Here is a 24,502-nt window from a genome sequence, read left to right as displayed (position 1 = left end):
ATAATACACACAGGTTACTGGCTATGGAGGATAATGTATAATAAACACAAACACAAAAAAAAAGAATAAAAAAAAGAAAAGAATGCAGCTTCAGAATTAATCTAAATTGTATGCTGTCTAGGAGGTGGGAGGGTCTGGGAGGGAGGGTCTGCTGCTGATTGGTTGGAATGGGTCTGCTGACTGTGAGGTACAGGGTCAAAGTTTACTCAATGATGACGAATAGGGGGCGGACCGAACATTGCATATGTTTGCCGTCCGTGGCGAACGCAAACAAGCTATGTTCGCCAGGAACTATTCGCCAGCGAACCGTTCGGGACATCACTATCCTTAAGTTAAAAGGATAATCCAAATGTGGATCCCATGCTCCCTGTGCATGGGATCACTTTGTTCACTTTGCTGCCTGGGGTTGGTGCATCCCTCATGCAGAGGGAATTTTTCAGCATTTTGGATCTGGACTGCCCTTGTGGGTTGCATCAGTCTGATATGCAAATGGTATATTTCAGGGATAGGAAGTCTTAGGCACATTAAATGTTCTGAACTACATCTCCCTTACAGTTCTTACAGCTATAATGCTTGTAAAGTGCAGAACAGGAGGACCAAAGGTTGCCTACCCCTGATATAGGTTATCTCTGTAATGGCACAAGTGAGCAAAAACAGTTTTTAGACCTGAGTGGGGTCCAACCATAGGCCAAGCTATTGGGGTTTTGCCTGTTCTCAGATCTCTCATATTCTCTGATATGGTCCATATAAAGGCTTGATTTTTAAAAGTTATTATTATTATTATTATTATTATTATATTTATATAGCACCAACAAATTCCGTAGTGCTTTGCAATGGGTGGACTAACAAACATGTAATTGTAATTAGACAAGTTCGACTCACAGAAACAGAGGGGTTGAGGGCCCTGCTCAATGAGTTTACATGCTAGGTGGAGTGGGGTAAAGTAAATCAAAATATAAGGGAAGTATTAGGGAAGTAGATTGGTAGAATAGTATTCAATGAAAACTTAGTGTAGGGTTTTTTGGAGCCATTAACAGTTTAATTGATATGCTTTTGTGAAAAAGTGAGTTAATAATTTTTTTGAGGAAGTGGAGACTTGGTGAGCATCTAACGCAAAAGGGAAGGGAGTTCCACAGGAATGGTTCAGCCCTAGAGAAGTCTTGGATATGAGCATCAATGGTGGGAGTACGAACAGAGGATAGACGCAGGTCTTCGGCAGAGCGTAGGGGGGACATACTTGTGTATTCGGGAGGATAGATAGGTGGGACAAGCATGTAGAGATTTGAAAGCAGGAACCAGAATTTTATATTGAGCCCTATATCTTACCTGTATAGAGTTGAATTGGAGCCCTACATCTTATGGGAATAGAGTTGTATTGGAGGCAAAAATTGGGAAACTTCCCCCATTTAGGATGGCCTGTGAAAAAGAGTTAGGCTATCCCTTCTTGATTAGAAAGGATAAATGAACTGGAAAATTGGAAACTAATATTCTGTAATGTAACCAGAATCATTTCTCATAAGGAAACCATGTAAGGTGCCGATGCAATGATATGTGTTCCCAATACATCATTTACATTACATTTTTTTCCACCATGAGCAAATTATGTTGGAAGGGGTGAGTTCAAGACATATTTACATGTCTGGTGGATATGTCCTGAGTTAACAGAATTCTGGAAATACTTGGCATTCTGTGGCTATACTTGGAAATCTACCTTTTATTAATCCCAAAAGTAAATGCACTCTAATTTTAAACATCCTAATGTTAGTAAAGAATTACTGAATAAAAACTGGAGGTCCACAGAAATTCTTCCAGAAAACCAATTACTAACCATATTACTCAACACGAGGATGATGGAGATAATATTCAGTAAAGCACAAATTCAAAATGCACTATCCTTAACATATGAGCATACATTGAAGGCTACCTCAATGAATGTCAATTAAACACTGTGAACTATCAGCCAACATAACCAGGAGGGAGATGTTGTGGAACTCATATAGCTTATATCCACTATTGTATAAGTAATATTTTTTTATTGAGACATGCTTTTCTATCTCCCATGTAACTCATTCCATATATTATATGTGTAAAGTATAATCAGTAGACATGTGCATTGGAAGAATTGTAGTTTGGTTTGTTCATTCATTTATAAATCCCTCGGGTGAGGGATTTAATATTTATAACAATGGTGACCTAGTGCTTCCCATCCCCGCCCATCCTACACCCATGGATTTGGACATGCTATTAACTATCCCACCAAAAGATGTTGTCCACCCCCTCCGCACTAGAAGGCTAGGGGTCACAAAGCCCCTAACCACCCCAATCCAATAAAAAAATACCTACCATTTCCCATCAATCCAATAGGAGTGTGGAGAGACAATGAAACTAATACCTGGAAAAAAAATCAATCATACTTATCATCAGCTTAAAATCTATACTAAAAAAAAAAAAAGATGGAAAAATTTAAAACCACAACACAATAAAAACAATACTCCATGTGAGCCCTGCAGGAGCTTGTAAGCCCACTAAATACAGTGCACTGACTGAGCTCATGGGGATTAACGTTTTAGGGATTAAGTGGACATTTAGAATAAGGACAGCTTAGGGTTTTGGCTTGATTAGGGTTATAGGCTTTGGTTTAGGGGTTACTTAATGTGGACTATAACTCTCATGGTTCTCACATAGGCCATAGGCAAGGGGTTAGAGTGTGCTTAGCATTAGGAGTCTAATTTAGTGTTAGGGCTTGAGTGTAGATATGTGCAATTCAATTCATTTCAAATGTACATTCGTACGAATTTAGGGCTTAAGTGTAGATATGTGCAATTCAATTCATTTCAAATGTACATTCGTACGAATTTCATGCCATTCGGATGCTTACGAATGTCCGAAGTGATGAAGTTCGGTAGTGCCTAAGCTCCGAAGCTCCAAAGTGATTCAGATTTCTAAAAAAAATGGCAAAACAAGAGAGATGGAGGGAAAATTACGTGAATGATGACAGGAATCTTGACCAATAAGCTAATTCCTTTTGTGCAATGTAATGCTTGCTTGCCCAATCCGGTTTCACTATTCCCTGTCCAATAAAATTATTTTTGTGATTGATGTTAGAGGACAGCCAATTAATGGCGATTTTGACACTCGGCCAATAAAGGCATACAGAGTTATTGAGTTAGAATAGTATATAAATCAAGCTGTCAGGGTGTTGGCTTGCATTCATGTGACCAGACTAGTTGCGATAGCACAAGAGACTGAAATTACATTACTTTTATTGTACTTTACTTGTTGCAAACTTGGTGAGCCACGTTGCTTTTAAGTGTTTGTTCCAGGGAGAGAACGAGTTTTGCCTTTTTTTTTTTTTTCAAATAAATAGATTTTTATTGAAATTTAGGTGAGTATCGAACATATAAATCATACAGCGTACATACATATTACAGCATATAGAAAAGGTTCCTGTTACATTCAAGACAAGTATTGATCGTTACGTTACAGTCTTCTTGTACAATGCCGTGCAACCGTGCACATACAGTAGTTAGATGTTGGAGAAGATTATGATTAGCACATTCTTACAATATATACCGGTGAGGACGTTAACTCTGTTGCATAGGTGTATAGCCCACAGATGCTACAATAAACCTAACAGTTGCTGACTTGTACAAAGCACCGGGCGGTGACATCGCATGATGTACTATCGTGTTTAGTAGTGGATAGGGTGTAAAAAGGCATGCCCAGCGAACGGTCACTACTGCTACTGCCAATGTTGTCTTTATATGTGCATGATGGTGCATCCATTTTTTACTACAGCATTGACGCTCAACCATGTGTTTGGGGCGTTATGCTACTCGAGGTAAGGTTTAAGCAGTAGATATAGTGGGGAATTCAGGATATAGTTCCCCGGAATTTTTATGTTTTGTATATCCTCGTCAGCTATGGCCTTTGGGTTCTCCCACTGTCAGGATTGTATGGAGGAGAATGTAGAGATGTTAAGGAGCAGCTTTTATGTACCCACAGTTAGGATGCTGAATCATGCCATTCCACACCATCCCAGTGCCTTGTAGTGTGTGGTTTTACATCGTCCACAAAGTCTCCGTAAAAAAAAAAAACGTAACAAAATGTAAACATGTATACATATGTACCAAGCAATTAAAATTATAACACAATATAACATAAAAGGAGAAGGGGGGGAAAGGTGGGTATGGGGACTTGATGATCATCTGAACATGTAGGAAGACTACATTCGACATAGGAACTCAGGTTAGCTCGGGCTTGCTGAGCTACATACTCTCCGGGTGTGATGGTGTTATACAATGCCACTTTATGGCTTGCGGGATTTGTAGGATGAATGTGAACTAAATTATGAATATTGGATATTGAATAGTGAACAGTGAATAGTTCCTACCCCGTTGCAGAGTAGAATTCCATGAGTGAAGCCCAGTTCTGCCACCGGGTCAGGAAAACCTTTGTGTTGCCACCTTTCGCCCACTTGAATTCATGGTGTTATGTCAAGTCTACTCTGCGCATAACCTCTATTAATGAGGGGGTTGTAGTGCTTTTCCAATGAGAAGCTATACTTAATTTTGCTGCTACTAGGATATTTAGTAATGCATCTCTGGATGGTAAATCACGTAAATTTGGGATGAGGTGGAGAAGATATATTTCCGGGCGTATCGGTAATGTAGTCTTACAAAGCTCCTGGATACATTTCTGGATATGTTGCCAAAAATTTGTTAGGTTAGGACAGTACCAGAATATATGCTCCAAGGAGCCCACTTCTGCCTTACAACGCCAACACGTAGGGGGGGAAGCTGGGTATATTTTGTGAATTCTGCTAGGTACTAAATACCATCTTGCTATCATCTTAAAGTAAGCTTCCCATAGCGTGACACATTTTGAAGACTTTTTAGTATACCTGAGGAAGACTTCCCAGTCCTCCAGAGACGGGGTTATCCCTAACAAATTTTCCCATTTCAACATATACGGTAACTTGGAGGGTTCATGATAGTCCATCAGTTTCGAATAACAGAAGGATAGAGATTTACATGAGGGACTAAGTAGCTTCGCAGAATACCATTGCGTGCCTAGATAACTAAAAGATAGCGGGTCCATGTACTTAACTTCTTGAGTGAGTAGAATATGTTTGATGCGTAGGTACAAGAACACATCCCTAGGGGGCAAATCGTATTCTTCCTGCAATATAGGAAACGGAAGTATACCATCCTTATTAAATAGTTTGTGGACATGAGTTACTCCCATGGACGCCCAATGGGATGTTTGGAGATTAGGAGATATGGTGGAGAGGGCTGATATGGGAGCGAGATATAACGCTTCCGGCCTAGACCACCTAGAAAACCTTGCTCCAAGACGCCCATGATTTTGTTAGGAACCGGGAAGTTGGGAGAGTGGAAGGCAAGGTTAAGGTGAGGGACGCCCAAAGGGTTCCTGACAGAGATTGCGTACCTCCACAGGCTGATTCTAGGTCAACCCTGACCGGTTTGTGTGGTCCTGCCAAGAGATTCAAGCTCTGCGACAGTAGGGTGGCTCTATAATAGAAGAGGATATTGGGAACACTGAGACCACCTCTGTTGAATGGTTGCCATAAGGTGCAAAATGAAACTCTTGGAGGTTTTTTTTTCCAAATATGGGCGTTGATGATTCTCTGAAAACGGTTGAGAAGGGAGATCGGCAATTCAATAGGTAGTGTTCTGAACAGATAGAGTATGTGCGGCAAAATCATCATCTTAATTGTGCTAATACAGCCAAACCAAGACGTAAAGAGTTTGTCCCAAGACTCCATCTGCCGAGAAAGTTTGGATAAGACTGCTATATGATTGGCTTTTATGGTTTAGGGTTTTGAAAGCGTCAGTTTGATCCCTAGATAAGAGATTGCTTTCATTTGCCATGCAAATGGGTATGCCTTTTCTAAGTCCCGTATTAATTTCTTATTAAGTCGTATGGGGAGGATCTGGGTTTTACTGATATTATTCCTATAATAGGAGACCTCTCCATATGTAGTTAATGTGTGTATGAGGTGAGGAATGGATCTGGAAGGATCGGCTAAAAAGAGGATAATGTCATCGGCAAAGAGTGCTATCTTTTTTTCTCCCGCCGGAGTAAGTAGACCAGGTAATTGTGTGTCAAGTTTTATCGTCCTAACTAGGGGCTCTAAACACATAATAAAGATCAAGGGTGACAAGGGGCACCCTTGCCTTGTTCCATTAGTTATGCTGAAGCTCCTAGAAGTGAAACCCGAGTTGAACACTTTAGCGGAGGGGGCGGAGTATAGTGCTAAGATGCTAGTTATAAAGGTTTTGGTGAAACCAAAGGCCGATAGAGTGCCAGACATATATTCCCAATTCAGGCGATCAAAGGCCTTTCCCGCGTCTAACGCCACCAGGACGCCCGATTTGTCGTTCGCTTTAGCCCAATCAATCATGTCCATACAGTATCTGGTGTTGTCCCCAACTTGTTTGCTGGGAACAAAACCCGCCTGTTCTTCCGAGACCAGTTCAGCCAACAGGGGACGGAGTCTATTAGCAAGTAATTTGGCGTATAATTTGACATCGGCATTGAGTAGTGATATCGGCCTTAGGTTTCCACAAAGTGTTGGTGCTTTATTTGGTTTTGGCAGTGTGATAATATATGCTTCTAGCATTTCTTGAGGGAATTTACCAGTTATTCTAATCTTGTTAAACAGTTTTGTGAGATGAGGGATTAGACGTGGAGCCAATTTTATATAGTAGTAGTTTGATAGGCCATCAGGCCCAGGCGCTTTATGTTTGGGCAGGGAGTTGATTGTGGAGGCTACTTCTTGTTCTGTGAAGGGAGCATCTAAAAGGTTGTTATTATGAGCCGAAATTTGGGGAAGCGAAATTTGAGAAAGATATCGGTCTATGTCAGAATGATTTGAATTGGTCGTGTTTACATTATCGCGGAGGTTATAAAGTCCTTCATAAAAGTGGGCTAATTCGTCCACTATGTTAGTCGGATTGAAAATTTTGACATTGTCCTTGGAGTATATATATGGAATTTTGGTTTGTAAATATTTTGTCTTAAGCTGAGCTGCCAATAACTTGCCAGCCTTGTTTCCCGAAATGTAGTAGGTCTGTCGGGTGTTGCGTGCTTGGAGAGTGTATTTTTGCATATGGATCATATGGATGTCGTTTTGTATTTTAGTGATCTGTCGGGAGAGTGATTTGGACGGGGAGTGTTTGTTGGAGTCTTCTAGTGTTTTGAGTGTAGCCTGAAGTGAGGATTCTTTAGAAGTAAAAGTTTGTTTTGCTATTGAGCCTAATTTAATAAAATGGCCCCTAAGCACTGCTTTATGTGCTAACCATTGAGTTTCTACAGTAGTGTCGTCCGTCATATTGGTATTAAAATAATTGTCGATCTCCGTAGATATATGTTGAATGTTAGAAGGATTCTCAAGAAGAGACTCATTCAAACGCCATTTGCCCCTTCCAGTTGTGGGATAGGGTGCGGTAAGCGTGATTAAAATAGGGGCATGATCGGACCAAGTCCGGAGACCAATAGATTGGTCTTTGAGGTGAGGAAGAGTTTTTTTGTCAACCAAGCAAAGGTCAATGCGCGAATATGTCATGTGGACATGTGAGAAGTAAGTATAGTCTTGTGCCTTAGGAAATAAGTTCCTCCATGTGTCATAAAGGTCTTGTTCATGAAGGAGCTTGGAAAACATTTTACCATTGTGAATGGAGAGTTTGCTGGGATATTTATTACTAGCTCGCTTGATGTCCAAGGATGGTGTAAGAGTGCAATTACAATCTCCGCATATTATTACATGACCTTTTTTAATGGAATTAATTTTTTTGATCGATTTGTTGAGAAATGAAAATTGAGCTTCATTAGGTGCATAGAGTGACACTATTGTCATTTGTATGCCATTTAGATCACCTACTAGTATGAGTAACCTACCAGCCGAAATGACATATCGCGTCACGGCTGTAAAGACCCAATTTTTGTGAAAGAAAATTGCAACACCTCTAGATTTATTTGGGGAATATGCGTGGTATGCGACTGGGTACTTTAAAGAACGAATCTGAGGAGGGTTGTGTGTCGCAAAATGGGTCTCCTGCACACATACAATAGCGGCTTCCGCTTTATGCATATCTTTCAGTAGCTGCCTACGTTTGTAGGGACTATTGAGGCCCTTAACGTTTAGAGAAAGTATTTGTAGTGTGTGAGGTGTCATTAAATCAATTTAGTGGGATATCAGCGTAAGCATTGCAGTGTTAAGTACAATGCTTTAGGTTCTGTACTTCTGGGCGTATATTGTCTCCGAGCCTGGGCTCGTGTCTGAAAGGGCTCTCTAGTGTATCGTACTAGCACCTGTGTGGCAGGAAGCATCGATCCTACTGGGCATTTTGGTGGATTGAAATCCTTGAGTTCCATGAGTAGATGTAGGAGGGGAACGGGAGCATCAGGGGGAGGGGTACAAGGGAACATGAGGGGTAAATAAAAACAATAACAGTAACAAAGGTATATACAAAAGGAACCTTGGCCAAGGTTCACACAAACAGCCATCCTAGGGGTAGGGAAACACATAACCCTAGACGACTTAGGGAGGGTTTTGGGGCTCCTCCCGACCTTTGTCCCAACATATCGTAATATCATAGTAAACCTAAGGGGGACGACTATACATATTATTAGAGCTTTCCTAAGGGTATTAGAATAATGTGACCCATACAGTCAATAATGGAAGCCCACTGGGTCGGTCACGTATTCCTTGTTTTAAACGGGACGACCATGTGAGATCTCTTAAAAAAAGAAAAAAAAAAACACAAAAAGAAGTACGTCAGCGAGAAAGCGCTGCTAAAACAAGGTTAACTCGTTTGGGAGCGTAAAACACCGCATTTTATGCCTAGCCATTATTAGTACGTGCAGCTTAAATGCCGGATGGCGAAGGGTGAGAAGACAGAATACGGCTGCAAGTGACAGCTATACACTCTGTATGTCCCATGGGTATACTGTGTATCCCGTTCCCTGCGGAAGGGAGTGCAAATTCCAAGATGAAAACCTAAGGAAACTCATGCGTCATACATTCTGCAACGGTGGTAATCGTAACTTGGGCGATCCCTAGTGTGGGTATTATCCAATGCATTCGGCTAACTGGGTGAGCCTCTAGAGGTAATACATAGCATCTTACCAGGCATAAATGTGTCTGGATGGGAAATCACCGGTGGAATTACATTTCTTATGCACATGACGCAACATTGAATACAATGCTCTATATGAATGGGGTAGAGCGCAGCCGTTAAAATATCGGGGTATGAAGTTTCTCACCCAAATGGCCACACTGAGCCCAGTTTTTACCCACATACTTCTGAGTGCCCTTTATACACCAAATATATGGGACTCTTAAACAATTTCACCCCGTAAGAGTAAAGTGGAGCCAATTTGCCTGTGTCGTCAATACTACGAGCAAACGTCTCCAAGTGTATGGGTCCCTCACTCCGTATACACCGCCTCTGTTATAATTTAAGCCTCCCACGTAATGGGGTGCTATCCAACGGTGAAGCTGTGGCTGAAACTAAAGTAAATTAATCGAAGGAAGGGGCATGCATAAAGGGTAACCCTCTCCATGCTAGCATTATATAATATATGTAGTTACGATGAATTATTTACAATTACAGTAGTAATATTAGCTGTGTACATGACATAATACACCAGTATCTCATATCAAGGTAGACTAAGTGGTATAGTTAGCTAATGTTAGGATGCTCGGAGAGGTAGGGTCTGAGGCCCTGCTACGACCCCCATTTATACATAATACTTATCAAATTCAAATTGTCCCAGGGGCGAAAAGACATATCCTGAGGGAATCACGGATTTCCAGTTGGTGAGTTCGCCATTTGCCATTCCACCTGTAGTCGTCTCGGGGACTCGTTAGTTGATGCCGTGTGGTGGTTGGGCGCTCCAGTCCATAGGCCCCAAGTGGAGATCAACTTCATGCCTTCTGACGGATTCGTAGCAACATAGTTCCGGCCTTGCCGCCAAATGATGAGTTTAGTATGCTACGTTGTGGTTCCGCAAGGTTTTGGTTATCGATATAAAACCTCTTCTCTTCTCCATTGTAGCCGCCGACAGGTCTGCAAAAAGCGCAACCTTTTGATGGGGTTCCGGGATCGATTGAACTTTTCTCGCTGCTGCCATCAGGGTCTCTTTGTGTGCAAAGTAGTGGAATCGCACTATTACGTCCTTAGGGACATCAGCCGCCAGGCGAGCAGGCCGCGGAAGCCTGTGCATGCGGTCATAGGCCCAAGCGGAGTCTGGTAGGCCTGGGACCAGGGCTTTACATATAGATAGGATATGGGCCAGTAGTGCCTCTCGGGTGATCTCGTCCGGTATCCCTCTAAAACGCACATTCGGTCTACGGGATCTATCCTCCATATCAGCAAGCTTATCTTTTAGTATAGCGTTGTCTTCGGATAGCTTCTGAACTTTGTCTACGATTGCGTTGTGCGCCACACAAAGTTCGTCGGTCTTATTTTCCAGAAGGTTGGTCCTGTCGCCAATATCAGACAGTTCTTTCCTTAATTCACCGTCTATCTTATGAAAGTCGGCCGTTATTGTTGCCCTCAACTCCTGCAGCATTCTATGGAGGCTACGCTCAGTAACCGGCAAGTCGGAGTATTTTGCCGAACCTGATTCCGGATCAGACAATCCGTCGGACAGATGAGACATGTCGTCGCCATCTTGGAGTTCTCTACGACGCTCCGATTTTTTTGTTTTCGGCATGTCTGACAGTTTCAACTGTTTGGGCGCAGGCATAATATGCTTCCTTAGCACTTTGGGAATAAAAGATATCAATATAATTTCGATCAGTTGCTAAAATAGTCGCTCGTGGTCGGGATGACGGCGGAGCTCCTACTCCATGCGACTGCACTCGCCGGAAGCCAGACACGCCCATAGTTTTGCCTTTTTTCTTCTCCATTTTGTTTCTTTTTTTGAAGGGGGGAAGAGTGTGTGGCTGTACAAGCCAGGTAGTCTGATTGTCAGGATGTCTCTCTGCTGCACTGTGACTTTACTACAGTAAAATAATTTGTGTTTCTTAGCTGTTGCCAAGTATCATTATTGCCAGGGTGTCTCTCTGCTGCACTGTGACTTTGTTAATTTAATTATTATTTTTTTTTCGTTTTCTGTGATTTCATTTAAAATAAAAAGGAAATAAGTCAACATAAACCATAATGGATTGTCCACGTCCTCCTCACATTCTCCCCTCAAGTAAAGTGACTGAGGAAACTGGTAGCTGTCATGTCGCTGCTGGTAGTACCACTATTAGCTCCTCCACCAGTACTAGTGTTAACAGGCAGAGCACAGGTAGTGGTACACTTGCTTCCTCTTCAACTCACCTGAAGAAGAGGCAAATGAAACAGCAGGAGCTGCTAGTGCCACCACTCTACCTGCCCCTAGAACACCTACCCACAACCTTCCCTGGGAAAATCCCCCACAACTACCCACTACCACAACTCTCCCTGAGGGACCCTACACTGCTCTCCCTACCAGCAATCACTTGCTCTCACTTTGCTCTCTCCCTCTCTCACACAGACACTCTCACTTGTTCACACTCAAATTGCTTTCTCTCTGCTCTCACACTCTGCTCCTAAACTCTCCACATAAATTATGTCACAGGAGTGGGATTATATAGTGGGCAGAAGTGTTGCATGCTGGTAGTGCTCCCTGATTGGCTGCAATATCTGTGTAGTGAAAATAGCATTTTGTAAATTGTATATATACACTAAACTAACACTACTAATTATTAACTAAACCCAGACCACTTCTTTAAAATTAAGTGGTCTGGGTGCTGCTGTGGTCCAATATGCAATATAAAACATTGCTGTTTAAGAAAAAAACACTCAAATGTTTATTTTTCAAAACAAACAACATTACGAACTGCCGAATGCCTGAAACGAAATGACATCCCGAACTGCCGAATTCCCGAAATTAATGCCCGAATGCCGAATGTCTGAACCGAATGCCATTCCGCAGTTTCAAAGTGCCGAACCAAACCAAATGCCATTGGTCCGAATTGCCAAAGCAGACAAATTTTTTTACTTACCTGAATTTCCGAACCAAATTTTTAGCCCAAGTACATCCCTACTTAAGTGAGTGCTTGGTTTTTAGAAGGCAAATGCACCCAATCCTAAATATACCTTAGATCCATAACTATAGTTCCAAGTTCCCCCAACACTAAGCACCCCCAAAAACCCCAACACTGTTTTACCCTAAGTAACTGTAACACTAGTGCATCAGTATAACATACATTATAATTGTTAATCTAACAATAATGCCATTATGTGATCTTAATGTCAAAAATTGCTAATTAATAAGTTAACAGACAGAACTTGCCTTTGCTCAAGAAGGAAACCAAGACATGTTAATGTTAGGAGAATGTACAGAATCCTCAATAGAAGTGTTAACGATGATAATACCTGTGAATTAAACACAATGTTATTTGTATTATTAATGAAAGTGTACCTGTACTTAAGTCTACTAATTTCCATTCTAAAAATAAAACTTGATGTAATATTATACATCTTTCCGAATGACAAAACACACATATCTGGATAATCAACCATGTTCTAAAAGTATTTCTGTATTGCATAGATCAGAGGCATTTCCTTGATATCCAGTTTTTTTTTTATCAGAGGACATTTGGTGAGAGATTCAGGGTAATTTGGCATTTGCTAAAAAGTTGGACAGAATCCCACAGACATGCATTACAGTATCTAAAGTAGTTTACAGGAAAATGAATGTGGAAAAGAAAGTAGGTTCCAGGTTGGAAGGGCAAACCTTTGCCATGAACCCTGACAATGGCATTAACAAAAGTTCAGAAGATCTGGATCAGATGGCAATGCCACATAATGTGAATAAAGGTACCTGGATCCCGTTGACAGTACCTTTGCTTATGGCAAAACACATTTATCTATATGAGTATTAATAAAGTATTTTTAAATATTTTATAATATCTCTACAGTATATTTTAGCAGTATCCTGCACTGTCATCTGTTTGGTATACAGTTGTGGGTATTGTCACCCTATAAGTCACACCAAGCTTTAGCACCTAGAACCCATCATCATTGGGCTCTAACCAAGGTGAACATTTTCCTTTTTAAAGTTGGTTTACAATCTGCACTATTACTGCATATTGTTTTTTGTTTTGTTTTTTTGGGTGTAATTATCCATAAGAAGAAATGTGTGTTGCTACTGCAAAGGCAAATCTGTGTGAATATTGAGCCTTAGAATTATCAGGCTCCACTTCATGTGAGTGTTCCCAGCCACTGGTGTTCTACTTTATTTGTGGACATTATACCATCTGCACTATACATTGTTGATGTATTGTTACATGTGATGTCCTCCTAACTCCTATGTACTACTTTGATTAAAGAGTAAGATAACCTTGATTTTGGTGCACCACTATTTATATCTGATTCACTTATTTATTTATATATTAAACATTGTTTTTGCAAGAGGAGTAAGGTTAAGGTGACACAAGTGATTAGAGCTGCTGTTTTTTTAAAATATTTTTTAAGTGATTTTACACACTACATTTCTTTTACCCATAATACACCATACTATTGTGGCTGTGTTCATCTGTATGCTCAGCATTTCCAGTCCATGGATCCAGTATATACCTCACTTACTGGAATGTATGCATTAATACAATTGTGGAAGCAAACGATACATGATAATATCATGATACATCTGGCAATTCATGGATTTTGTCCAGCCCTAATAAAGTCTGTAAATCTATGGTATATCTGTGTAAGAAAACAGCACAGCAACTATACTTGGAGAGTTTGAATAAACAAAGTAGCTTAGGCAAGATGAACAGTATAACATCAGTCAGACATTCTACCGAACCATAATATATACACTTATCAGCCACAACATTAAAACAACTGACAACTCAAGTGAATCACATTGATTGTATTGTTACTTTGGCCTTGGGTCCTGGCATTCATGTGGATGTTACTTTGACACGTACCACCTACATAGAGATTGTTGCAGACCACCTGGCGGTGATGTTGCCTGATGGGAGTGGCCTTTTTCAGCAGGATAATGCCCCCTGCCATATTGTGAAAATTGTTCCGTAATAGTTAGAGGAACATGACAAAGAATTCAAGGTAAAGTTTTGCCTTGTCCTCCAATTTCTCCAGATCTTATTTCAATTGAGCATCTGTGGGATGTGCTGGAACAACAAATCTGATTAATTTAGGCCCCACCTTGCCACTTCCAGGTCTTAAATGACCGGCTGTTGCTGTCCTGGTGTCAGGTACCACAGGGCACATTAGGAGGTCTTCCATGCCTAATGCATCAGAGCCATTAATCAGCATGATGGGGACCTACACGATATTAGGCAGGTGCTTTTAATGTTGTGGCTGATCAGTGCACTTCACAGACCAAAAGTGCATTAATTGATAAATGAATTTCCACATCCATATCTAAACCCTTAAACAATAATGTCTGCTGTGATTTTAGGAAATATTCAGACCCAAATAAATTATAAATTCAACATTTTCCTTTTACCAAGCTCCACTGTATCATTCATGATCATAGCTGTTACCTCCTGAAACTATTCAATGAGCTAACATTTGCAATTTGATTGATTGCATCTTCTTTTTTCATATCAGTAGATCCATATGTTTGTAGGAGTTTCCCTTGTGTACTCAAAGACTTCCATCTTCCATTTTTGATGTTGCTGAACCTTGGGAGAAACTTTGAGCAACCCAGTCCTCTGGCAGGCCATGTGTCTTATCAGGTTTAATTTTTTCATGAGCTATTACATTGTGATACATGCTACCTCTTTAATATTACATATGTCCTATTGTGCTTTTCGTCAGTTAACTCATAAATCATTACATATCTTTTTTAAAGGAATTAGCTAGCTGGCCTCTTGTAATGTCATTGTTATGTTCATATTCCTTAATTCTCAATATATATCTTGCTTAGATTAAAAGTTGACAAATAAATTGAGTTCTTACCAGTTTGGCTTCAAACATATGGGTATAAATAGCAAGCATCAGAAGAAAATGTATAAATGCATATATTTGCAAATATATTGGTAATCTGGGGTCATACGGCTTTTCGTCTCCAGTGATCTGTAAATAATTACAAATTTAATTAGCAATCTTTTTTCTTTAACTATCCTTATCTGATTCAATTGGTATAATAATAGTGGTGACTGATGCTGAACTATAAGGTTTTTAACAGGTTTGCCTTCCCACTAATTACCTGGTATTAATTTGTTATTGGGTATGCTTGAGATCTATATATATATAGAATGAGATCTATATATATATAGATTGGGTATGCTTGAGATCTATATATATATAGAATGCCAAATAATAGCTGCTCACCGGTCTTGTAAAATCCAAATGTTTTATTTAATCATATTAAAATCTGTGACCAACGTTTCGGTCCCCGCTCGGGACCTTCCTCAGGGTCAGACAAAAATGATAGGACAACACACAATACTTACAATGTATATCAATATATAGCCAAAACAATAATTGAAAGTGACTCACCCAGGTGCATGGTGTCTCGGCGTTTCCGCCGTGTATACTTCCGGGTATGCGCATTAGGTGTAAGCCCTGCTCCGCCCCTAATCCCACGTGTTTAAGGGAAACTACTAACCAGTAGATAGGGGGTGCGGCATATCAACCGCGTCTATGGCAACGGCTATGCTTCCGGGTGTGCGCGAGCACTCATTCCGGAGTCCCACTATCAAGGGTACACGTGACTGGTGCCGCACAAATCACGGCCAACGGGGCGTTGCTAGGCAACGTAATGCGAGTAAACCACTATATACATGTACAGGAAAACCCCCTGTATGAGTGATTATAGTGAATATGTGTGGATGAAATACTAGTATATATATACTAATGACATAAGTATATATATACTAGTATTTCATCCACACATATAGTAGTTTCCCTTAAACACGTGGGATTAGGGGCGGAGCAGGGCTTACACCTAATGCGCATACCCGGAAGTATACACGGCGGAAACGCCGAGACACCATGCACCTGGGTGAGTCACTTTCAATTATTGTTTTGGCTATATATTGATATACATTGTAAGTATTGTGTGTTGTCCTATCATTTTTGTCTGACCCTGAGGAAGGTCCCGAGTGGGGACCGAAACGTTGGTCACAGATTTTAATATGATTAAATAAAACATTTGGATTTTACAAGACCGGTGAGCAGCTATTATTTGGCATTCTATGTATCTTTGGAGTCCAGGCTTTGGCACCCGGCACATGAGGAACTACAAAGCGTGAGTGCTTGGGATTTTTTTCTATTTTTTATATATATATATATATATATATATATATATATATATATATATATATATATATAATTTTTTGTGTGTTTTTTTTTAGTGTTTTTTATATATTTTTTATATATTTTTGTCCTTTTTGTATTATGCATATTAAACTGGACCCGAGTCTTATCATAAGAATACCTTTCCCTTTGAAATGCAGATTACTTTGATTACAATGTATTGGTATCAGGATTATTTTTATGTACACATGTTAGTGCTATTGTTGGGATGTGTCTTCTGTAACACCAGGAGCTTATTTTCAAATACTAATGATTGTGGACTTAACCCTTTTTGTGCTTTAGTATGATGCTTTCTGCATATTATATTTTATCCTCTCTATCTTAATTTTTTCTATACCTGTCTGAACAAACAAGACAGTGATACCACAATACCATGTAATAAATTACACCTTTTTCAGTGCTCCCAATATTTTAAGAAACAGAAGGAGCATCTGACTTTTCATTACACACTTCAATTAAACATTATGGTTAATTCAAAAGATGGATTTTAGCAGGTTACCTGCGGAAGTTCCTCGTGAAGACCAAGTCGAGGTTTCCCTGGTCCCCATCCAGGTCCTTTAAATATTACAAATAATTTATTTGTGATTCCTGGGGTATCCCAAAATGTACGCCAAATATAGATACAATGTTGTATCTGACAAATAGAATGTAAAAAAGAGTCACTATGTAAATAAAAAAAATTAAATGTCTCTGTTGCATTCCCCTGCAAAACAACCCACATCACCACATGTTCCAAGAAAGTATTTGATACTAATGTTTATAAACTTTTTAGCATATGGAATAATATGTATAAACCAGCATGAAAGGTCATTCATCAAATTCTTTAAAGCAAATGAGGCATTTTATTAGGCAGTACATGAGTATTCCAAAGAATTATGCTATCCATTAGCATTCAAGGCAGTGGCGTGGCAAAATGCAACTGAGAGCTCAGATACATGTATTTATTGTAGACAGAAGAGCTAAAACTATTGGTCCAGAATATTTCACTAAAAGGAAATTAATTGAATGCATGGGTGTTGCCAGGTGGGGCTGATCGGGCCTGAAAACTCAAGTGGGCTCCTGAAAAGCTGTTGGATTGATTTTAGCATCCTTTATTTGTTAGCCAAAGGCCCTTGCTGATATTCAAAACTTTGATTCTTCTTTTATGTTAAATCGTTACATAATTCCATAATGTGTGATACTGCCACTCAAATGCAATGTATGGGAGATGCAACACGTGATGCCATGAGTTTAGTTTCTGGACATTGCAGCTCATCCGTTATCTTTAACCCCTTAAGGACCAAACTTCTGGAATAAAGGGGAATCATGACATGTTACACATGTCATGTGTCCTTAAAGGGTTAAACAGCAAAAATATGAAAACTTAAAGAATTATTCCAAGCATCATAACCACTACAGGCCACTGTAGTGGTTATGTGGCCAGGAGTACCCAGGTCCAGTTCCCCAAATGGGGCAAACTATTAAGCAACAATTTGCCCCCTTACCTGGGTCACAACCGGGCTCTGATGCCCCTAGTGGTCCAATGACCTTCTTCCAGCCTCAGCAGAGCTGCAGAAGATGGAAGCCACGGCCTTCACCATTCAATGGCTGAAAAGGTCAGCTAATTGCTCTCAGCCAACAAATTCTATTCTGTGTAGTTTCAGACTGGCTTATGACACCCCAATGACTCTGCCAGAGGTATCTTCACCTCCAGCAGCAGAGGGGTTAAACACTGTATATGCAGTGCTCCAAAGGGAAATGCTGAATATACAGCCTCTAAGCACCATGACTACTTCAAATCACTAAAATGTTCACAGTGTTTGGAGTAACCATTTAAATACCACTCCCAGAAATTTTGCTGTGTCCACAAACCATTGTTTATGAAAAAAGCTTTGTGATGCTCTCGAAAGTATAGTATGTTAGTTTGAAAAAAGCACATTGCAGATCCTGCACAGCCTGGAATTTTGAAAAAAATAACTTATTTTTAATTGATTTTTTTTTTTTTTTTTGCATGTATATTTTAATGCAATGTCCATATAATGTTAAAAAGTTATAGGTCAACCCAAGCTATAAGTATACATTAAAAATAAATGTTAATATTTTTATTACCACAGAACAAATACACAATTATATCTCATACATAAGATTTTTTTAAACAAACACAAAAGTTTAGATTTTTGATAGGAAAATCTAATTTTTACCTGGACATTAAAGGGTTCAAAGGTGTTTATTGGATGTGTTAGGCCATACACCACTTTCTCTTTTTCTGGTACAAATGTTCCTTGTGGAAAAAAAACAAGATACAAACCAAATAAAACCATAAATCATGTCCGTAACACTAATGTACACTGATAGAGTACAACTAATTAGCCCATTAATTTTCCTCTCCAGGTTATTTATCTGCCTCTATGATCAAATTCACAGAATTTATGTGTGAGCTGTGTTGGTGTTGTTAAGTAAACAAAAGCATATAATTAGTTACTTTAAAATATATTTATAGAGTAGTAATCTATCACTTGTATATATAATTTCATGTTGTTGATTGCAGCTCAGTCAGTCAGGAGCCAGAAGAAAATTCCTCAGCTCTAAACGTGGTATTGCCAAGTATCATAATCCCCCAGCTTTACAAATGCTTAATGTTTCTAGCTTGAATATTGATGAGCTCTTACACGAGTAATCATATAATTGTTCAGAAGGCTTGCTTTTAATTGGAATCAGATCACCACCATTGCACTTTGCAATATACTGTATTAAAGAGTGGCTCACTTTTCTTTCTAGCTTTCACAGAATCTTCTGCACACTATTGGATCCTGTCTTGAAAGAGGCAATGTCAGACTGCTTGACATCGAAGTCACATGAAGAGAAATTGTAGAATTAGGGTTCTTTACAAAAGGCTTGTTCACATTTTTTTGCCAAAAGCCCCCCAAAACAAACGTACAAGACACAATGTTATTTGTTAACAAAACAGAAAGTTTAATGTTCCGCTACCATGTATTTGGGTGAATTTTTTGAACTGTTTTGTTCCTTTAAAAGACTTTAGGAGGCTATACAATTTTAGGTTGACATGTTGGTTTGTATAACTTTATTTGACGACAAACACCATGCTTAGTTGCTATAGGCAAGATGATAACAAAAGGTGCATTAGTGGCATACTCTAATTGATGGTGGTGGCTCTTTGATTATAACTATTATAATCTCCTTGACCTCCTTCTAAACTTATTGTGCTCATCATAACTGCTATGGATAAAGCCAACGGCTGAAGATGCTGCAGTAATGGCCATGTTTAACTTCTTCTAGACTCCATCATGTCCACTATAGTCAGTCAAGACATAGTTCACCTTCTATATTCGCTGGACTTTGTGCTATTGGTCGGGTTTTTGAAGTAGAACAAATATATAACTAATAATCATTATAATTAATTATACTGAAATCTATAAAACTATATTAAAATATACATATATTAAGCTATCAATACTTTTATAAGTTCTTCCAGTAGGGAAATTGTACAAATTCATTGTTTTATGTTCTATGTTCTTGTTTTTGTTCTAAGACCTTGCAGTTTTTATTATATTATTACAGATGTCAGAATTCTGTCTCGGTTCTAACCCAGGCCTGATAATCCCTAGGCAACCACTGAGTCAAACAATCCTGCAGAATGTAAACAAGTGGCTAGCAGATTTATTAAATATACTATTGCATTATAATGTTAGAAAATCCTGGAGTGGTCATTATTGATAATTGCATATACTTATTTATAGGTGACATCAGGCTAATTGGCATACTCCATGTGTACAGTGGTTCAACAAAAGTTTGTGCTCCCATTCCCAAGGGTTCAGTATAATATTATGTTTATTATTTCTGATTCTATTTTGGTGTAATCTAGGCTAATCAGGTAATCTGGTCTTCAGAAACTAGCCTGGAGATTAGATACATACTTGTTCTTAGAGACTGAAGCCATGCACAGGCATCTGTGATGTAAGAAGTGCCTATTTACAGGGCATATCATGTATCTCTTTGGAGCTTGGATAGGCTGTTGAGGGGAGATAGGTACCAGAAACTTTGCCAGTGTCCTCTGTAGTCCAATCAGCATCCTATGCTTGAAGCTCCATAGCTTCAGGATTGGTTATAAAGGGTATTAAACTTAGTGTTGTCCGAGCATTTCCAATGTCTGTATGTGTAATACTGGCCAGGAGGTGGAAGGTATCACTTTCCATCTACTCACTATAAGCCTCTAATACAGGAAATGCCTTGCGGGAGTAGTAGGGACAGAAATTAGTGATACACACTATATAACAGTCCCTGCAATTCTATCAATTATAGTATGGTGAGTACTGTGCAAATAACCTTCATACTTCACACTCCTGTTCCCCAAGTACCCCCTTTTCCCTAAACCTATTTTACCCCTCTCATAACCCAAACAAACTCTTTGCTTAGTCCCAAATATAAGCACTCAAAACCTAAACCTGAATCAAAACCCTTAATCATGTTTAACTTTTATTAATAATTAAACACACCATGTACCCCATAATAAATTTACCCCCACTCTAATCCTAAACCCAATAATGATAAACACATCTTATATCCCAACTATAACACATCTCGCGCTTTTAATTCACTTAACACTAAACACCCTGTGCTATCTACATCTGAGATTAACCCTTCTAACCTTAAATCCTCCTTTACCCTAACCTCTTCTTACATTATTGCTAACCCTGCATGCTTTTACATAGCTACATACACTCACTATACTCACTGATTCAAACACAATATATTAGAAATAGAACTATGCACATACATATATATATATATATATATATATATATATATATATATACACACATATACATATATATATATATATATATATATATACACACATCTATATATATATATATATAGCTATATATATATATATATACATATATATATATAAGAGAGAGAGAGAGAGAGAGAGAGAGAGAGAGAGAGAGAGAGAGAGAGAGAGAGAGAGAGAGAGAGAGATGCCGTTGTCAAATTTTAATATGTTTTATTTTATTTTTATGGCTGCCAGTTTAGAAATTCATTTTTCATTTTATTCTATTTGGGGGAGAGGGAGACTTGGTTTTCATAGAAGAAGCACCTACAGGTAGACAGCCACTAGAGGTGTATTCAAGCCTGGAATGTAAGCACTGTTATATCCAGTAAACAGCAAAGCTTTACATCGCAGGGTTAAAACTCAAACCATGTCATTGAGTCTCGGTGCCAGTCATTTAATGTCTGTGGGAAGAATAACTACATTTACTTTAGAAAAAAAAAATAAGGCAATTTTTTAAAGAAAAAAATAATAAATTAAATACAAAAGATATAAGAATACTGATCTCTTGCCTTTCTGTTACTTCTGCGCACCGGGTCCACATGTGGATCTCACTATTAATTGAGCAATTCCTAACCAATTTCATTAACCTAGTACTTTTCCCTTCTGTAACACTTCAAACAAGAAAGTTGTATTCATATTAATTTTTGGTTGAAATGTACCTATAAATATCAAATTAAGTATAGAAGTAACCTAATATTTATTAAAGAAAATTAATTCAGGTGCCGTACACATAAAAAAAAAATATATCTACTTACCAAATATTCTGTCCCAGATTATAAGAGTTCCTCCATAATTTGAATCAATGCAGTATGGATTTCTACCTGTAAAATTATTCATGGTAATATTTGTTAATCAAACTTCTTTTATTTTAATACAACACATATATATTTTAAATGTGATGTTAATGGTTTATATATTTATATATTTTAAATGTGATGTTAATGGTTTTAAAAAGAATGCATATACTCTTCCTGTGTCAAAACTAGAGGAAGGAATCAATCAGGACTCGTCGGTATAATGAAAAACACATTTCTGCTATGGACTGGTTATTAAGAAGAAACAGTGAAGATGTTGGTTGCGTTTTATTTATACATGTATAAGTAAAGCATTATTTTTATATCAGCCTATATGCATATTATAGAGGCACACACATTGATACATATATTTATATATTGTTTTGTTGACATTTTCATAGGTTAAAGTATGGACTAGGAATAAAATAAATAAATAATAATAATTTAAAAAAAAAAAATCACACTAGGACAACCCCATAGGAAAGCATTAAATCAATGCTTTCCTATGGGATGTTAGCTGATGCTGGATGCTCTCATGCAAACCGTGAGGACTTCCATCTTCAGGTGACCAAAAGTTTCCTAACATCTTGGAAGTGCCTCTTGTGGCTGTCTGGTAGACAGCCACTAGAGGTGGAGTTAATACTGCAAGGTAATTATTTTCAGTTTCTCAAAACTCCAATGATTACCATTGCAGGGCTAAACTGACAGGGATAGTGCACCCAGAATACTTCAATGAGCTGAAGTGGTCTGGGTGACTATAGTGTCCCTTTAAATTTGTTAGTTCATGTTCCTAAATGTTATTCACAACATGAAAACAAAACACAGCTCATCCTCTGGTCATTCAAGCGGAGATGGGAGAAGATGACAAGAAAGCAGTGGACTTCTCATTTCCCACAATTCCAGCTCTAAATTCATATTTAAATAGCAAATGTGCGTTTAATGCGAACTTTTATACATTTGTGTGAATTTTCTTTAGTAATTTATTTGAATGAATGAAAACCTCCAGTTTTGGACGTACCATTTAATGGAATTTTTATTGAGCACACAATGACAATTTTGTGTGCATATGGATAATTTTTTGTGCATACACTAATTTGGTCTACAAATCCATATATAACTGAACAGGATACCAAGAATTTGCCAAAAGATCAAGTAATGTGGATTTTTATAAAAGCTGTAAATTGGTTTGCCTGGCAGCTCTTCATTATCACGCTCTCTTTTTATCTGTGTTAATCTTTTTCCATTTTATCTCTCTGTATGAGCCATCTTGAAGAATTATTCACTAAATCATACATTTGTAGAAACTGGATAGTGAGGATTTTGGGTTTTTTAGGTCAAAATAGCTGAGCTGGAAATTTATCTGAATTTTATATTTTTTCCGTTTAGGTCTAAAATGTGAATTTCACCAGCCACTTGCTAAAAATGTAAGCCTTTGTGAAAAGTACAGTAAGTAATGTTGTCTATGACATGTAACTTTTTCTTGGTTTGACATTGACATGTCCTTTTACATAAAATATTGACTGCATTTTGTCATAAATTTTGTAGTGTGACTGTACTGATACCTTATTGCGTCAAGTAATTTTATTGATGGGCAATTAAATCAATTCCGCATTGCAATGAGGACAAAAACAATAAATTGGATGAATTAACCATACACAAACAGTCTAAGCTCAGACACAGACACAATGTCAATATGAAGTAGGAATATGACCTACAGCAGTGAACACGTTGAAAACACATCTAAAGTGGGCAATGCATCATAGAACACTATTTAATAGAAGATTCTCCAAATTTAGATTTGTCATTGATTTGCATGTGTCCGCGGTCTTATCTATGATCACTGAAAAACAACTACACATGTTGATGTACATTGGTGTGACATAATACAGACAAATACAAGGTAATCTAAATGGAAAATCAAGGATTGGTAGATATCCCAGTCACTCCGTTAAATTATCTTAGATCCAAATAGTTCTGATAAAAACTACGGAATACAGCTTTCAGAAATGTTTCTATTGTGTTTTAATGTATCATCTTTGTTCAATCTATCATTTTAAACTATAGCTTCAATGTGTATGTATAAATGTGTTAAACTGGCCTGACAACGCATATTAATCCACATTAGTTTAACTTATTTTAGCTACAAAATCATGATTAAACATACCGTGATGAACTCTATGATGACTTGGGGTATTGAGAATGTATTCCAGAGGTCCCAAATTGTTTATTAACTAAAAAAATATTAACATAGTCTAGCGTTATTATAAAATATATATTAAGGAACAATTTAAAATATAATTCATCACTATTCATCACTACTGCTGTGCATAACAAATACTTTACCTTAGTTAAATATAACATTTAAAGTGATACTCTAAGCTCAAAATCAACTTAATGAAGCAGTTTTGGTGTATAGATCCTGTCAATGCAGTCTCGGTATGGCTCAACTCTCTGCCAATTAGGAGATGGTTCACTTTTTTTCTGTTTATACAGCCCTTGCCACACCTTCCACAGCCTCA

General features: G+C 38.3%; 1 protein-coding gene across 1 annotated transcript in view; it reads right to left on the bottom strand.

Annotated features, from left to right (window-relative positions):
• Positions 1 to 24,502, bottom strand: part of AGMO (alkylglycerol monooxygenase) — a 301,876-nt gene that overhangs the window by 92,860 nt on the left and 184,514 nt on the right. Inside the window, exons 6-11 of the mRNA XM_063450740.1 lie at positions 24,148 to 24,214; positions 21,945 to 22,010; positions 18,536 to 18,615; positions 16,855 to 16,989; positions 14,994 to 15,110; positions 12,358 to 12,440 (exon numbers count right to left, since the gene is read on the bottom strand). Coding sequence (XP_063306810.1) covers positions 12,358 to 12,440; positions 14,994 to 15,110; positions 16,855 to 16,989; positions 18,536 to 18,615; positions 21,945 to 22,010; positions 24,148 to 24,214 — 548 coding nt within the window. The remainder of the gene's footprint in view (positions 1 to 12,357; positions 12,441 to 14,993; positions 15,111 to 16,854; positions 16,990 to 18,535; positions 18,616 to 21,944; positions 22,011 to 24,147; positions 24,215 to 24,502) is intronic.

The sequence above is a fragment of the Pelobates fuscus genome, chromosome 4, assembly GCF_036172605.1.
Source record: "Pelobates fuscus isolate aPelFus1 chromosome 4, aPelFus1.pri, whole genome shotgun sequence".
NCBI classification, from domain to species: domain Eukaryota; kingdom Metazoa; phylum Chordata; class Amphibia; order Anura; family Pelobatidae; genus Pelobates; species Pelobates fuscus.
This window is presented reverse-complemented; position numbering and strand designations above follow the sequence as displayed.